Source organism: Vombatus ursinus, unplaced genomic scaffold (genome assembly GCF_900497805.2).
Source record: "Vombatus ursinus unplaced genomic scaffold, bare-nosed wombat genome assembly UNPS02014793.1, whole genome shotgun sequence".
Lineage (NCBI taxonomy): Eukaryota > Metazoa > Chordata > Mammalia > Diprotodontia > Vombatidae > Vombatus > Vombatus ursinus.
Window position 1 is genome coordinate 17005652 of NW_020954571.1, and position 18250 is coordinate 17023901.

General features: G+C 37.0%; 1 protein-coding gene across 2 annotated transcripts in view; it reads left to right on the forward strand.

Annotated features, from left to right (window-relative positions):
• Window positions 1-18250, forward strand: part of AMFR (autocrine motility factor receptor) — a 60287-nt gene that overhangs the window by 2682 nt on the left and 39355 nt on the right. For both annotated transcript variants that reach the window (XM_027869434.1, XM_027869433.1), the window contains exon 2: window positions 15406-15498. In XM_027869434.1, coding sequence (XP_027725235.1) covers window positions 15406-15498 — 93 coding nt within the window. The remainder of the gene's footprint in view (window positions 1-15405; window positions 15499-18250) is intronic.

The following is an 18250-nucleotide window of genomic DNA, read 5'->3' on the forward strand; positions in this document are numbered from 1 at the left end:
TTTTGTATCCTGATAAGTACCTCTTGAGCTATTCTACTAGGCCAGCTAAAAATTGTTCGTGTTTGTAATTTTTCAGTTTCTTTTTTCTATGTACATTATATTTATTATCTCCTTTTTTCTCTTTCCTTTTCTCTTAATATTTACTTATGGACAAAGGCCTGAAAATTTTTGAGAAAAGAACACAACTTTTACTTTAGAATATGAAACCAGTAAATGTAAAGATGCAGTTTTGGTAGAAGCTTTGAGAGGAAAATTATAGGAAAAAGAAGGGCATGAAAATAAAATAAAAAGTAAAATTCTAAAATAAATCCAAAAGTTTTCCATTTAAAATGTCCTAGTGTTGAATATTCATAAATTTAAAATATTCTTATTGAATGTTGAAAAGAAATTGACTCTGTGATTGAAAGCAGAGGTAACTAAGATGGAAGATAAAATAATAGTGATAATAATAATGACACAAATAATAAGTATACATGGGTAAATAATTTGGAAATAAAGAAGAAAGGAAAATTTCACAACTCTGTTTGGTGGAGAGTACATATAGACCTAAATACTTCTAGTGATCTAGGAATGCCCATTTTAGGAAAGATGAGAAAGAGTATTGCCATTGATATAGTGGAAAAGTATTTATTTCTGATTCCTTAGGACTCTTTGAGGCATGAATGTGCAGAAGAGTAGTAGTTCAAACACAAGGCTTTAGTAGGAGGCAAGTCACTTATGGACTTACATTTTGTTATTGGCAAGAAACCAAAAAATGTCCTAATTAATCTATGATTCCAATAAATAATTTCATATGATATAATCATGCATCACATGCTTACAAATAATCTCTCTTTGTTGGCTGAGTTTTAGTTTGCCATAAATACAATTACGCAGTAGTGATTTGGATCAATAGGTTGTTAGTACCCTCTTTCCTTTTCCTAATAGCTGGTGCTATGTCATAGAGAATTGCTGATTTGATACTGATCCAAAGGGAAATAGGCATAAAAGGCCTTCATTAAATATAATCTAGTAAAATCCCCTTATTGGAGAGCCAAAGTGGTGAGGTGATTTGCCCAAGGTCACAGAGTAGTAGCAGAACTAAGACTCAAATCCAGATCTTCTAATCCCAAACTCATTACATTTTCTGCTACACTACACTCATTGGCATTTATTCAACAGATTTGGGGTTCCTTAGAAACATTGTTTTTAGCTAATTCTGTTAAATTCCCAAGGGACAGTTTTTTGTTGTTGTTTGGTAAAGAGCAATCTATTAGCTTTATTATTTCTTTAAAAAAATTTTAAAATTCATTAAGTAGTTTATAATTTAGATATGGAAGTAAGTACAAGTATTTTTTGTTATTTTAAATAATATTTAAAGTACTATTCAAGGTACAATATTTTAAATATAGTTTTGACAAGAAATTTGTGTGTATATTAGGCCCAAGTGTCCTGAATGATCCTAGGAATACCCATTATACGTGGAAGGAGTAAGAAAAGTACGGTTATTGAGGTACTTTGAGGAAAGTATTTGTGTCTGACGGATGTGGGAGTATCTTAGGATATATATCTGTTCATGTCACTGAACTTGAACAGTTTCCATGATTGTCCTATAAAGCGTAGAGTTATTGATGATTTTGTAGAATTTTGAAGAATAGTGGAAACACTGTATTCTTACAAGTAGGAAAACTTCTTTCTTAGGCTGCCTGATTTCTTGTCTTTTAACTATTCTGTGTAATGATGTAGAATTTAAAAACTAGACAAATTCATTGTCAAGCCTGTTTTTTATTACTGATTTTACTGAGTGGCTTGGGCATATTCAATGTGGTTAAAATTTTTTTTTGTTAACTGTCTTCGGTTGCTAGCCCAGGAGTACAGCTACAACACCTATAGGCTCTAGAAAGAACTGGCTTGTGTATGGAATGTTCCTTTTCTTACTTTAATTAGGTAGAAAATAATCTCCTTAAGGATTAGGTAAGAATTGTTTCTTTTTTGTCTTTATATCTTTAGGGCCTAGGAAAGGGCCTGGATAATAGGTGCTGTTAATGTTAGTGTCAGCAAGGTGCTAAACATAAATCTAAGTCCAGACATGTTTTTTAATTTTCAAACTTAAACACCAATGAAGAGTGAAGGTGGACATATAGATCTGGGGAGTGTTGCTAAACTATACTGAATCTTTCTGTAGTCTTCATGGATGTTGTGGTGATTTGTTATAGACTTATTAGAAGTGAGCTGATCAGATGGTACTTGGAAATGCTAAAACTTTATCCTGTGGTATCTTTAAATGCCATTGGAGTAAACGGTAATTTAATGTGCCTAGGAAATAATAATCTTTTAACCTCGAGGGGATATTTTGTTGATGAGTTTTTTAGTTTGGGGTGCTGCAATACATATTGGATTGTAACATTTTTGCATACAAAGTTTGCAGCTTTTCAGATTTATTTGAACTCTCAAAGATTTGGAGGTTAGTGGAGGCTTTGGGTATATGTAAACAAAATATAGTGTAAAATTAAGTATAGGGGATAGAAATTTAACCTGTGATTTCATTGGTAGAGGGAACTACTACGTGAGGAAATGCCATCTTCCAGTGCAAATTGGGACCTGCTTTGAAACTTACCATCTTGTAATTTTTATTACATTAAATTAAAAAGTTTTTGCACAAACAAAGCCAATACAACCAAGAATAGAAGGGAAGCGGAAAGCTGGGAAACAATTTTTACAGCTAGTGTCTGTGCCTCATTTCCAAAATGTATAGAGAACTGAGTCACATTTGTAAGAATACAAGTCATTCTCCAATTGATAAATGGTCAAAGAATATGAACAGGCAATTTTCAGATGAAGAAATTAAAGCTATCATATGAAGAAATGCTATAAATCACTGTTGATTAGAGAAATGCAAATCAAAACAACTCTGAAGTACCACATCACACCTATCAGATTGGCTGACATGACAAAACAGGAAAATGATAAATGTTGGAGAAGATGTGGGAAAACTGGAACACTAATGCATTGTTGATGGAGTTATGAATTGTCCAACCATTCTGGAGAGCGATTTGAAACTATGCCCAAAGGGCTATAAAACTGTGCATGCTCTTTGATCCAGTAATACCACTTCTAAGTCGGTATCCCAAAGATATCATAAAAAATGGAAAAGGACCCACATGTACAAAAATATTTATAGCAGCTGTTTTTCTGGTGGCCAAGAATTGGAAGTTGGGGGGATGCCCATCAGTTGAGGAATGGCTGAAAAGTTGTGGTGTATTAATGTAATGGAACACTATTGTTCCGTTAGAAATGATGAGCTGGTGGACTGAGAAAAACCTAAAAAGACATGATGAACTGGTGCTGAGTGAAGTGAGCAGAGCCAGGAGAACACTGTACACAGCAACAATAATGTTGTGTGATGACCAGCTTTGGTAGACTTAGCTCTTCTCAGCAATGCAAGGATCTAAGACAGTTCCAAAAGGCTCATAATGGAAAATGCTATCCACATCCAGAGAAAGAACTATGGAGTCTGAATGTAGATTGAAGCACACTATTTTCTCTCTCTCTCTTTTTTGTTTTGTTTCTTCTTTCTTGTGGTTTTTCCCTTTGATTCTAATTCTTCTTTACAACATGACTAATGTGGAAATATGTTTAATGTGATTGTACATATATGGTTTATATCAGATTGCATGCCGTCTTAGGGAGGGGAGAGGGAAAGAAGGGGGAGAAAATTTAAAACCAAAATCTTACAAAAGTGAATGTTGAAAACTAAAAAATAAATAAATATTTGAAAAAAACAAAACAAAACAAAAACCAAAACTTACCATCTTGGTAGGCTATAGAATTAAGAGGTTAATTGACTTGCCTAGGCTCACACAGCATTTATGTGTCAGATGTGGTGCTTGAATTCAGATCTTGGTTTTGAGGCCAGCTTACTCTTTAACAAATTAAGGAATTGCCCAAAGAGTAGACATAAAAGGGCATAATGACCATCAATAAGAATTTGTTAAGTACCCATTTTATGCCAGATATTATATTAAGTGTGGGGGATGACTATTTACTAATAATCTCAAAAACATTTTTAGAATTGTTTAACCTTAAAGTAATTTAAGGTCTCTCTTCATCCTGTAGTATACTAAAATACATTTTAAGATAGAAAATATCTGGGAGTTAAACTAACCTAACATACTTAAGACTCCCAAGTAAAACTACAAAAACTACAGAAATGAAGGAAGACTTAAATAATTGAAGAGCTATTCAATCCTCAGTTGTTGAGCCATGCCAGTAAAATAAAAATGATGATACTAAATTATTTTACAAATTTACTGTCATGCCAATCAGACTAATAAAGGGATAATTTGTGAAACTAGATAAAATGATAAAAAAATTCATTTGAAGAAACAAAAAATCTAAAATATCAAGGGAAACAATGGGAAAATGTAGAATGAAGGGATCATTGAACAATGTACCAAAGGTAACAGAAAATTAGATAAATATGAAGGGGAGGTACCTTTCACAATTGCAGATAGGGGGAGAATTCTTAACCATACAAGGTTGCATGAGCATGAACAATGCAAATAGAATAAGAAGGGAAACTCCTGAAAAATCTTTATATCAAACATTTTTGACAAGTTATTAGACTTTTGGGGCAGCTGGGTGGCGAAGTGGATAGAGCACCGACCCTGAAGTCAGGAGGACCTGAGTTCAAATGTGGCCTCAGACCAACCTCTTGACACTTACTAGCTGTGTGACCCTGGGCAAGTCACTTAACCCCAATTGCCTAAAAAAAATTTTTTTTAAATGTAAAAAAAAAAAAAGTTAAAAAAAATAAAAAAGTTATTAGACTTTTATGGCCAAGATATATGGGGAATTGACACAAATATAAGACCGAGAGCCATTTCCTCATGGTAGTGGTCAAAAAACATAAAATTTTCAGTAGAAACTACAGTAAAAAGAATGGTTTACATAAATAATAATGTGAAATAAAACCTGCTGAGTTTCACCTTAGTCAGTTAACAAGCATTTATTAAGCACTTACAGGCAACTAATTGGTGAAGTAGATAGAACAGTGGGTCTGGAGTCATGGAGACCTGGGTTCAAATCCATCCTCATATTACTTACTAGTGGTGTGACCCTGGGCAAGTCACTTAATGCCTGCCTCAGTTTCCTCAACTGTAAAATAGGGATAGTAATAGTACCTGCCTCCCAGAGTAATTGTGAAGATCAAATGAGATGACATTTGTAAAGTGTTTTGCAAATCTTAAAGTCTTGTATAAATGCCAGCCATTATAATGCACCAAGGCACTATGCTAAGAAAGGTAAAAACATGGTCCCTTTTCTCAAGGAGCTCATGTTCTCTTGGAGGAGAGAGACAACTTTAAAAAATTGCATATATAAGATAAACAATGTAAATGGAAAGTAATCTCAGAAGGAAGATACTAGCAATGAGATGAACATGAAAGGCCTCCTGCAAAAGGTGGAATTTGAACTTTCTTGAAGGAAGCCAGGAAAGGAGAGCATTACAGGCAAAGGAGACAGCCAGTATAAAGAAGTGGAGTGTTGTGTGTGAGGAACAGCAAGAATGAGGGGAGCAAAGTGTATAAAAACTGGAATGGTAGGAAGGGGTGGCTGTGAAGGGCTTTAAAAGCCAAGGAGAGGATTTAATATGAAGTAATTTGAAGTAATTTTGGAAGTAGCATGAAGCTACTGGAATTTATTGAGTAGGGCTCAATACACGGAAATGAATGAATGAATGAAGAAATAATTTGTTGTGCCCTTACTGTATGCAAAATACTGTGTTAAGCCCTGGGAATACAAATAGGAAAGTAAGACAGTGCCTTCCTGTCCTCAGCGAACTCATATTCTGATGGGAGACACAACACATGGAAGGTTCCAAATGCAAGTCAATAATTATTATTATTATAATGACAATTATAATAATGATAATAGCTAACATTTATATAGTACCTACTATGTTCCAGGTACTGTACTCAGTACTTTACAAATACTATCTCATTTGATGCTTACAACAGCCCTGTGAGCTAAGTGCTGTTATTATCCCCATTTTTACATTTGAGGAAACGGAGGCAAACAAAAGTTAAGTGACTTACCCAGCGTCACACAGCTAGTAAATGTTTGAGACTGGATTTGAACTTCCTGACTCCAGTTCCAGCACTCTATCCACTGTGTCATCTATCTGCCTCAAGTCAGATGGTCCTTAGGATGCAGTGACAAAACAGATGGTAATGCCTCTTCTTTAATGCCTTGCTATTTATAAAATCATATCAGTTTCGGGTGTTAAACTGTTTGACAGTGCTAAGGACTTTGGTGCCAAGCACTTTCATTTTTGGGTCTTTCAAAGGAGTGGCTGTAGCACTCGCAGGAACAGTAGTTCCCTGGCTGCATTTTTACAAGGGTTGCCTCCCAGGATGATGGACAAGGGCACTGGGCCAGAAGCAGTACTAGTCCCAAGGCTCTTCGACTAGGGTCCTGGACTGTTTATCAAGATATGAGAGGAGATGGTCAAGGTGTTGGTGGCAGATTGACTTGTCTGGCACACAGTGCCTCCTGTCTCTCCCTCATACTCTGCATATGGCAAATATGACCAAAACAAAACAAAAGTGAAACTGGCTGTGGGAGACAAGCACACTAATAAGCTATTTGTGGAACTATGAATTCTTCCAGCCATTCTGGGAAAAAAAATATTGAATTATCAAGTCAATAACCAGTTAGTAAGAATTTACTGTGTGCTAGACACTGTGCTAAGAATTGCACAAAAAAGCGACTCAAGTGTTCATACTTTTTGACCCAGCAATCCCACTACTGGATATTTTCCTCCAAGGAAGACAAAGAAAAGTCTTATATATACCAGAATATTCTGTGATAAGCCAAGAACTGAAAACCAAGTGGGTGCCCATGCACTGGGGAATGTTTGAAGGAACTGTGGAAAATGAGTGTAATGGAATATTATTGTGCAAGAAGAAATGATGACTATGAGGACTTAAGAAAACATGGGAAATTTTGTATGAAGTTGCAAAATGACATAAGCAGAACCAGGATAACAACATCCACAATGACTACACAAATGTAAATGAGGCAGCATGGATAGAGAACCCCCTGCTTCTGCTCCCCCCTCCATACTGGCTTTGTCACCCTTGACAAGCCTGTCTTTTGTTGTGGGGGTGGCAGGCATGGGCAGGTTCGTGACCTAGTGAAAAGAATGCTGGACTTGAAGTCAGAAGAAATTAAATCTTGCTTCAAACCCTAGCTATGTGACTGTGGGCAAGTTACTTAACCTCTGCCTCAGTTTCCGCATCTATAAAATAAGTGGGTTGGATGCCATGACCTCAAAGATCTTTTCTCCTTTTAAATCTGTGATCCTATGAAAGTGACACTAAAATCAAGCTGAGCTTTGAGTAGCTGAAAACCTGGTGGTTCTGGAGAATCATACTTCTCTCCTTGTGACTGAAAGATATGGTACAACAGGAGCAGAGAACTGCATGCGCTGTTATATGTTGTCACTCTAAAGGCTGCTTTTGCTGAATTGCTTTTCTTTGTTAGAAGATGAAGTCTGGGTGGGTGTGAGGAAATATCTAGAAATGAAGCATCACTGAAACTTTCATAGGATTTCCTTTCTAGTGTCATCAGACTATAACTTTTTAAACCTTTTTATGAAACCTACAGAATGGTAGAATGTTATGGTTGAATTAGAGATCAAAGTGCTTTCATTTTAAGGGTGGGCAATTGAGACTCAGAGAAGGGGAGGGACTTACCCATGGCTGCCTGCTGGCAAGATGTTTTCAATTTCATTTAAGTCATAAGCAGTGTTGAATACCATTCATTTTCTATTTTTGCAACCCACAATGTATGTAAATCTGGTATTGCACTTTTAGATAGGCGGATCTTTATAGTTTCTGCCAAGATTTTGTTTATCATCATGATTTGTGGCCTGGTACATGTTGTATAACATCCCTGGTTTGATTGTACTCTAAAGCAGAGAAGATTCTTTCTTAAAGAATCCTGTTACATTTAGGCATTTGTCACAGTTTGGCTAGAGATTTAGAAAGCTGTGGATTTTGGATGGTGATATTTATTTTGATTAAAATAACTCATTTTTCTCACAGTCTGGTCCAGGTGGTCAGAGGTGAGACTGCCATAATTTATTCTGCCTCACTTAAGAAGTATATTTGGGGAATATGGTTTTACATATTTGAATTCTTCTGGTTAATTAAACATTTGTAGGGGCAGCTAAGTGGCACAGTGGGTAGAATGCAGGGCTTGGAGTCAGGAAGACTCCTCTTCCTGAGTTCAAATTTGGCTTCAGACACTTACTAGCAGTGTGACCCTGGGCAAGTCACGTAACCCTGTTTGCCACAGTTCCTCATCTGTAAAATGACCTGGAGAAGGACTCCAGTGTCTTTGCCAAGGAGTCAGACATAACTGAAAAATGACTAAACAAAAACATTTTTAGCATTAGAACTTGTTTTGTTTGTTTCAACTAATAGGGTTGTGAGTTAAAAAAGGACCTTAGAGATGATCTAGTTCAGTCCTCTTATTCTAAAAATCTAAGAGGCCAGTGAGGAGAAATGCTTTGTCCAAAGTTATACAAATAATAAAGTCGCAAAGCTAGAATTCAAACCTTAGATTTTTTTCTCTTCTACTTTAGTGATCATTCCAGAACACCACAGCTTTCTCTGGGAAAATATACATTTAGTTCCAAACAACCATCTTTATATCTCATTTGGAATATAACCACCTATTGCTTATAGAACCGATTTGTGGACAGGCTTATAAATGATGTGACTTTGTTTCTAACTGATAGAAGAGTAAGAGAGGCCAGACTTTATCTTCTCTGAACCACCTTACCCTCAACCACCACATGTTTGTTTTGCATTGACTAAAGAAACTTAGTGGAGCACTGTCTGTCTTCTATAAAATACCCAGATCCAAATTCTAATGAACTGAAAATGAGTGAGAGAGAGGAGAGCATTCCAGCTGACCCCCTGAGAAGGAATTGCTCCAGGGAGAGGAGAACCCTTCAGCTTCATCCTTAGTCTCCTTTCCTTGATTCCCTCCCTTTGGCTGGAGGAGGACCTTTAGAATTTTGCAAGGTCTACAGGATTTCGGACTTCTTATCTTCCCATAGAAATAGGAGAGTTAGCATTGTCTGCATTGGGAGCCGAGGCCAGACTGGATGCAGATTCATAGCTCTACAAAGATTCTGCAAAGAAGCTACCCTGTCTCTAAGTGGTACTTCTTGAGTGCCCCACTAAGTAGAGAAAAGGACTTCCAGTAACCAGGAATTTTGTGCTTTCTATCCTTGTTCCCCTAGTTCCTCTGGATTCTGTATGTACTGATGGGAGAGTCAATCACAGACTTTTATGAAGATGTTTTGTGACAACTATATATCACCTTAGTAAACACCTCTTTTATAAAAGCTGTTAAGTCTGACTGATTACAGTCAACCCACAATCATTTCAGGAAACACACCTATTGGGTTCATGAGTTATATGGTATGTGGTATATGAAATACTATCCCCCCAGCCTCTTAGGGCTACCACTGGAGCCCTGAGGGGATGGAGTAGTTGACTCTGGGCACCCATATCCTATATCATTATGTCCTATGATGGAGATGCTTTGGAATACTTCATGAGCTGACTGTAATAAGAGCACATGTCCTGGAACTTGCTTTTGTGAACCTCGTGCCTTCTATCTACTTGATTTCAGTCTCTTTTTCTTCAAAGTACAATGAAGAATGACCTTATAAAAAGTGTAACATGGTTGAAATGAGCTTCATGTAGATTGCATGGTTGTGTTTTTTTCTAAATAAAATGATTATTCTGATTGTTTTAATTATGTCCTTTGGATTTTTCTGTAGCATTTAAAAAAATTTCAGTAATACTGTGTCATTTCTATCTTTTTTAAAGCTTCTTCTGTCTTACTTTTATTAAGTTTGTGGATTGAATATGGAGGGAAAAAACATTAGATTTGGAGTCAGAAGGTACCTGGACTGCAATCTTTATTCATTTATTTACTGGCTAGATAACCTAGGTCATATCATTTAATCTTTTTGAGCCTCACCTTCTTCCTTTGTAAAATGGAAATGTGATTATGGCATTATTTATATTTCTTACCTCACAGAGTCAGACTTTAATGAGAATTTTTGGAAAGGGCTTTAACAGTTATAAATCGCTATGTAAATGTCAGTTGTAGTACAGTGTGTGTGTGTGTGTGTGTGTGTGTGTGTGTGTGTGTGTGTGTCTTATCCCCCTGCCAACTTCATTGTAAGGCAGGAACCTTTTATTTTTCATTCCTGTGTCCCCAGTACCTAGCACAGTGCCATGTACAAGATAGGGACTTAATGTAAATGAGATAGAATTATTATCCCTTAATTTTCAATAATAAAGAAGCAAGGCAGGGGAGAAGCCCTACCATTTTAATGACTGGGAATTGTTTTTAGTCAAGACTTAATGTTTATTAGATGTCAGAGAATTTATGCTGAGACGAAAGTAGGAAAAATTTGGTTGGGGTGTTACTCCACCCTCCCCCCAACATTAAAGAACCCAGACTGAAAAGAAACTGGGCATGCTATCACTGGAGCAAAGCCTTTAGTCAGAGCTCAGTGTTAAATTAACTTTAGAGAATTCACACTGGAGAGGAACTGTATAAACATAGTGAATGCAGAGAAATCTTCCAGGGTGCTGTTGGGTCTTTTTATCCATAAACTATTAAGAGGCCCTAATTTTGAAACTCATACCCAACTTTACCCCTTTCTTCCCTGTTTGATTCTGTCTTCCTTCTTTTGGCATTTCTTTTTTTCTTTTTGGCCTGGGTTTCTCTGTTTTTCTGCTCTAATGTGTGGTGCTTGGCTTTTACAAAAAGCTGTCATCATTATTGAGAGCATTATGTCCTCCTTTTGTTGGGCAAACCAGTTCTAGCATGATGTCTTCAAAGAGAGGCAACAGCACATTCAAGCCTTGGGTTCAGATTTTGAGACAGCTACATTCTGCCTTCTTGACCTTAGATAAGATATCTCACAGAATCTTAAATTTTCTCATTGGTTGAACTAGATGATATCTTAACTCTTCTTCAGCTGCAAATTCTGTGACTCTGTTTTGCAGCTGTGTCTTATGATATGTTTGACAATATGTATCTATGATTCTCTAAGGCTTCTATAGTGATTTCTAGTTTTCCCTTGTGATAGTTATATAGGATTAAGAGATCATAGATGTACAACTGTAAGGGACCTATTTATAGACCATCTGCCCTCATTTTGCAGAGGAGGAAACTGAAGTTCAGGAGAGTTAATTTACTTGCCCAAGGTCATGCAAGTAGTGTCAGAGATAGGATTTGAGCCCAGATTTCTTTGATTTCAAGTCAATAAGCATTTATTAATTATTTACTATGTGCCAGTTATTTATGCTCAAAAACTTAGTGTTCTTTGTTCCTCCTCACCCCCTACGTTACCAGTTACAGAGTCCTATCCATTCTATTTTCACAATTCTATATTCACACACATCTCCCCCCCATCTCCTTTTTTCTTTAGTGATACAGTCATAGTTTTGGGCCATATTTACACATTGTATACACTGTTATAATAGCATCCAAACTAGTCTTATACCTTTTAGTTATTCGTCCTTTCTATTTCATTGTACATACATCCCAGCAATTCTAAACCTCTGGCTGCCAATGTATAAACTTTGTTCCTATCCCCAACCTACCATTCCATCTCAGCCCTGCTCACTCCTTCCACTGTGCCCTTTGGAATACCTGCTCTATAATGACCAAATTTGAATTGTAAACCTTTTCCTTTCTTGTCCATCTTTGAGCCCTCTCTGAAGTTAGGTTCTCCACCCCTCCCCCCATACCCACAACGATTCCCAGATCTCTCTATCCATGTGTAGTCTCTCTCTCCTGAGTTCTAGTTCTGCATTGCCAAATGCTATTAAGGACTTCTCAAATCGGTGATCCTCTAGGTACCTCAAACTCAACATGTCCAAAACAGAACTCATTATCCCCCCTTAATTCTTATGTCTTCCAGACTTCCATATTACTCTTGAAGGCATCATCGTCATTCTCCTGTTCACTGAGGCTCACAATGTCAGTTATTACCATACATATTGCCAAATGTTGTCATTTCTAGCTTTACAACATCTCTCATGTGTGTCCCATTATCTCCACTCATTTAGCTACAACCCGAGTTCAGGCTTTCCCCACCTTTTATTCAGACTATTACAGTGGCCTTTTAACTGGTCTTCCTGCCTTAAGTCTCATCTCACTTCAGTCCTAGTCCACTCAGCTGCCAAGATGTTTATTCTCAAATGTAAGTCTGATCATATCACCTCCTGATCAGTGAATTTCAGTGGCTCCCTATTAATTCCAGGATCATATATACACTTCTTTATTTGGCATTTAAATTTTTTCATAACATGGACCCTTCCTGCTTTTTAAATCTTCATTCACTCTACTCTCTTCTATGTATTCTATGTTGCAGGCCCTTGGCCTACTTGCATTACTCAGATGTCTTTCTTCACACCTGTCTTACATGAAGAGGTGGTTCTCCTTGCCTAGACTAACTTTTTTACATGCACAAATGATCCTATTCTGTCCTTTTTCAAGAGATTGCCTCCTCTATCTTCCCTGCTCTCTCATTTATCTCTCTTTTCTTCCTGTCTACTAGATTGTATCCCATGATATAAACATGCCCATGTCTCCTCCATCCTCAAAAACCCTTCACTTGATCCATCCATTTACAGGGTGATCTGTCATTTTATATCTTTTCTTCCTTTTGTGACTAAACTCCATGAAAAGGCCATCTTTAATTGCTACTTCACTCTCTACTGTCTGGCTTCCAACCTTTTAAACTGAAACTACTGTCTCCAAAATTATCAATGAACTCTTAAATGCCAAATCTAATAGCATCTTCTCAGTTCTCATCCTTGACCTTTCTGTAGTCTCTGACACTGTCAATCACCCCTTCTTGATACTTTCTTCTCTCTGTGTTTTCATGGCACTACTCCCCTGGTTCTCATACCTATCTGACTACACCTTCTCTGTTTCCTTTGCTGGATCTTCATCCAGGTTTCTTCTGCTACTTTTGGTTTTCTCCAGAGACTCTGTCCTGAGCCCTCTTACATTCTCCCTCTATACCATTTCACTTGGTGATCTTATCAGGTACCATGGATATGCAGGTGATTTTCAGATCTGTTTATCTAGCCCTAACCTCTCTCCTGACCTCAAGCTTCACACCTGCAACTGCCTATTGGACAATTTGAACTGGATGTCCTGTGGACATCTTAAATTCAACATGTGCAAAAATGAACTAATTGTCTTTTCCCCTAAGCTCTCCCTTCTTTTTGACTTTCCTGTTACTGTCAGGGGTACCACCATCCTCTGAGTTATCCACACTCACAACTGAGATGTCATCTTCAACTCCTCAGTCTCTCTTACCCACCATATCCAATGAGTTGCTGGGTCCCGTCATTTTTACCTTTAAAACATTTCTCATTTAAGTCCTCTTCTCTCCTCTGACACTGCTACCATCCTGGTGCAGATCCTTATTCCCACACCCCTGGACTATTTCAGTAGCCTGCTGGTTGGCCTTCAAATCTCCCCACTCCAATCCATCTTCCACTCAGCTTTCAAATTATTCTTTCTAAAGCACAGAGCTGATTATGTCACCCCCCCCCATTCAGTCAGCTCCAGTGACTCCCTATTACTTCTAGGTTGAACATAAAATCCTGTTTGGCTTTAAAAGCCCGCCATAACCTAGCCCTGCCTACTTTTCCAAGTCGTCTTACACTTTCATTTTACACCCTTCCCCCAACACATTATTAGATCCAGTGACACTTGCTGTTCCTCACATAACGACACTCCTGTCTCACATATATATACACATATGTGTGTGTGTATGTGTGTGTGTGTGTGTGTGTGTGTGTGTATATCCTGTTTGTAATTGTTCACCATATTGTCTTCCAATTAGACTGTGAAACCCCTTGAGACAAGAGGCTATTTTTTGCCTTCAATAATAATAACAACCCCCATACCTGGAATGTTCCATCCCTTAACTTATGCTTCTTAGTTTTCCCGACTTCTTCCAGCCTGTCAAGACTCAATGTGAATCTCAGCAACTCCGGAAGACTTTTTGTGGTCACTCAAGCTGCTAATGCCTTCTCTTCTCAAAGATTCCTCCGTCAATTCTGTATAAATGTTATCTTCTCCCATTGTAATGTAATTTCATTGAGGTCAAAGTTATTTTTGCTCTTCTTTGTATTTCCATAGTTTTAGCACAGTGTCAGGTTGACTGCATTCTACTGCCAGGTTAATCCATTATAGCTGTAATCATATCACTCTACTTTTCTCTACTCCGAGAGACCATCAATTCACCATTGTATATTGAGAAACTTCTTAGCTTGGCTTTTAAGGCCAATGTAGCTTAAATGTACCTTTACAGAGAAGCTAGGTGGCGCAATGGTTAGTGCCAGGAGTAGAATCAGAAAGACCTGGTTTCAGATATGGCCTCAGATACTTAGGTGTGTGACCTTGGATGAGTTGCTTAACCCTGTTTGCCTCACTATTCTCATCTGTAAAATAAGCTGGAGAAGGAAATGGCAAACCTCTACAGTATCTTTGCCAGGAAAACCCCATGAAGAGTTCAGACATGACTGAAAATGACAAAACAACACTTTTGCAGGATTAAGTTTCTAACCAAATGAATACCTTCTTTCCTGTAAACAGATCCTTTGCCTTTGTCATTGTTCTCAATGCTAGAAATGTTTCATTTGCCTTATCCCCTCACCTTAACTTAAAGACTTAGCTCAGATGCCACCTTTAGGAAATCTTGCTTAGTCTTAGAAAAATGTTTTCTCTCTCTCCTTATAGCATACTTTTAAAACTCTCCTATGTACCTACTGTATTCTTTTGTCCTGCAGTTATTTTTATACATGCCTTATCTTATTTTCTTAAAGACTCAGCTCAAGCTCTGGCTTCTATATGAAGTCTTTTTTGATCCTCCTCAGTTTGATCCTTGATCAGTTTTTGATCCTCCCTTCCAAAACTACATTACAATAATTCTATAATTGCTTAAATATATGTACCTCGTTGTTTCCCTTGATAGAAGGGAAGCTCCTTGAGGGTGGGGACTTTTGGTATCACTATCAGTTAACACAGTGCTGGCACATAGTAGGTGCTTAATAAATGCTGATCTTTCCTGTTATCATGTAGAGGGCAGGACTGTTTATTTTTATATCACAGTGTTTAATTTTTATATCGTAATGCACAGTACCTTGTGCATACAGAAGGCATTTAATAAATGCTAAACTGAATTGATTTTCAACTCCTTGGAAATTATGGCTGAATTTCCTGCTACCAAGTCTTTAATATTGCTTTATATCTTTTCAGCAGGAGAAATAAAATTTGTTTCTCTTTTGGGTTTACATACAGGTTTTGGTAAATACTGCTTGCTGTTTCTTGATGTTGGTGGCCAAGCTAATCCAGTGTGTGGTATTTGGTCCTCTTCGAGTTAGTGAGAGGCAGGTAAGTGATTTATATGCATAATAGCACACACTAGCTGTATATATGTGTGTATGTGTGTGATTTTTTTGAGATTTAAGGTAGGTGAATATTCTTAAAGATCACATTTTAGAGAATGCAATTACTTGAGATTTTTTTGTATCAAAACAAATTAAGAATCTCAGTTTGTCTTTTATTAGATTAGTTTAGATTTATTTATTTATTAGATTACATTAGATGACTTTCTCTTGTATCTGCTTATGATTCCCAGGAGGTGTAGATAGGTAGCGTCTGCTGTCTAAAATAATTCTTCCCACCTTCCAGTTCTGGGATGCAGTGGGTATTTATAGAGAATGGTTTATCTCTAGAAAGGGGTTCAGAATGGTCTTCTTAAAAAAAAGGACTTTTAAAAAAAAAACAACTTACTATTCCATTAATTAAACACTGAATCCTATTAGTAGATAAGCAGATACAGTGACTTACTTAACTTCTGTTAAATTTTAGGTATGGCACTGTTCCTTTTCCCATGGAGTGTTTTCATAGAGAGAATTCCTAGTTCTACCTTTTCCTGACCCTTTGGAACTTTAATCCCATGTGGTGAATAGAAGTGGCTTGGTGTAAGCAGCAACGTACTTTGGTGGAAAAGTTGTTGGATTTTGAATCAGTAAAGTCCTGACTCTGCCACTTGCTTCCTGTTTGATCTCTGGCAAGTCATTTTATTTCCCTGGGGCTCAGTTTCCTCATCTATACAGTGAAGGTCTTATACTAAATGTTTAGCCTCTGGGGTCTCTTCCAGTTCTAAGTCTGTGATTTTGTGAACTGCAGCATTAGTAAATGTGATAGCTTTTGGAGAGTCTTATGGGCTGCCATTTTAGAACTAAAATAGGATTTTGACACAGTTAAGCCCCTGAATTCTAAGGAGGACTACAGTTATTTTTTTGTTCCCCCTAAAGTCTTTACATTAGAGAATTAGCACTTGCTTCTAAAGTTCAGGCAGCAGAGTGACCTAGTGAATAGAGTGCCAGACCTGGAGTCAGGAAGACTTATCTTCCTTAGTTCAAATCCAGCTTTAGACACTTACTAGCTCTGTGACCCTGGGCAAGTCATCTAACCTTGTTTGCCTAAGTTTCTTTCTCTGTAAAATGAGCTGGAGAAGGAAACGGCAAACTACCCTAGTATATTTTCCAGGAAAACCCCAAAATGGGATCATGAAGAGGCGGACATAACTAAAACTACTCAATAATAACAAACAATGTCAGCCATAGTGGTCCCCCACGCAGGGCCAATGGAATACATAATTTATTGCAGACTATAATGGCCATTTTTATACTTATTTTTCTCCCAATAAAAACTTTTGAGTTGTTGGACAGAAATTAGTTACATTTGAAAAGAAACTAGGAAGGCTTAGGTCAGTTTGCTGTCCACATGGAACCTTAAACTGGTATACTGTTGAACCCATGTGTGATACTGCTTTTGTTTTCAGGGTGATACATGAAAAGAGTCAGCTAAATCTCCACTTTTCTCTTTCTCCCCCCCAAATGTTACTTATCCTCTTTGTTGTATTTGAGTCTGATGATGAATTCTTAAGAAGTGTGAGCATTTAAAAAGAAAAGTGTGACCATAGAATGCTTTAGCAATAGTCTCTACTATGTAGAGTGAATACTGAAAGAATGTATTTTCATCCAAAACTATTTTTATTTTGTTTTTTCTATTTTTTAAACATTCATTTAAAATTTTTTTTGAGTTCCAAATTCTCTCCCTTCTTCCCATCTCTCTCCCAGCCATTGAGAAGGCAAGCAGTATATCAATTATACATGTGAAGTCATACAGAACATATTTCCACATTAGTCATGTTGCCAAAAAAAAAAAAGCCCCAAAACAATAAAAAACAAAAAACATAAAGAAAGTGAAAAAAGTATACTTCAATCTGTACTCAGCGTTTATCAGTTCTCTTCCAGGAGGTAGATAGCATTTTTCATCATGGATCCTTTGGAATTCAACACTGTAGTTATAGATTTGTCACTTCTACAAATACTTTTCAGATTATTAAGAACCATATAGAGAATTTCTTTGTGTGGTTGGTTACCTTGTCCTATGTAAATGTGATATATTATAGATCATATAATATGACCGATTTTATAATTAGTCTTACTAAAAGGCTTTTTTTTTTTTTTTGGGCTAGGAACTATCCAAAACAAATTAGGTCATAATGAGCTTTACCTTCTAGGAACTTATGAAGGGGAGAGTGTAATATCAAACTCAAAGATATTAAATGAATGTATAATCAGGCAAATTAACATCAGATAGAATAATAGGGTGTTAGAGATGAAAGGGACCTCAGATATCACTTAGTCCAGTTCCCTTCTTTAAAGATGAAGAAACTTAGGCCTGCAGTAAAAAGTTTCAGGATAAAAGTTCATATGTAAGCAAAGGGCCAGCCTGGGAGAACATTATCATAGACTTAGAAGTATAAAGGAACTTACATATTAACTAGTCTCACCCCCTCATTTTTACAAATGAAGAAACTGAGGACCAGAGAGATTTAAGTAATTTTTCCCATGAATTTGAAACCAGTGAGTTAAGAGGGTGTATGAAGAGATAGTATGATAGAGTAGATAAGAGTGTTGATCTTGGGAGTCAGGAAGATCTGGGTTCAAGTCCTGCTACCAATATTACTAGCCATGTGATCATAGGCAAGACTTGTACCTTTCTGAGCCTTCACTTTACTCATCTATAAAATGGGAATGCATGTTATGCCTACCTCACAAGTTTATCA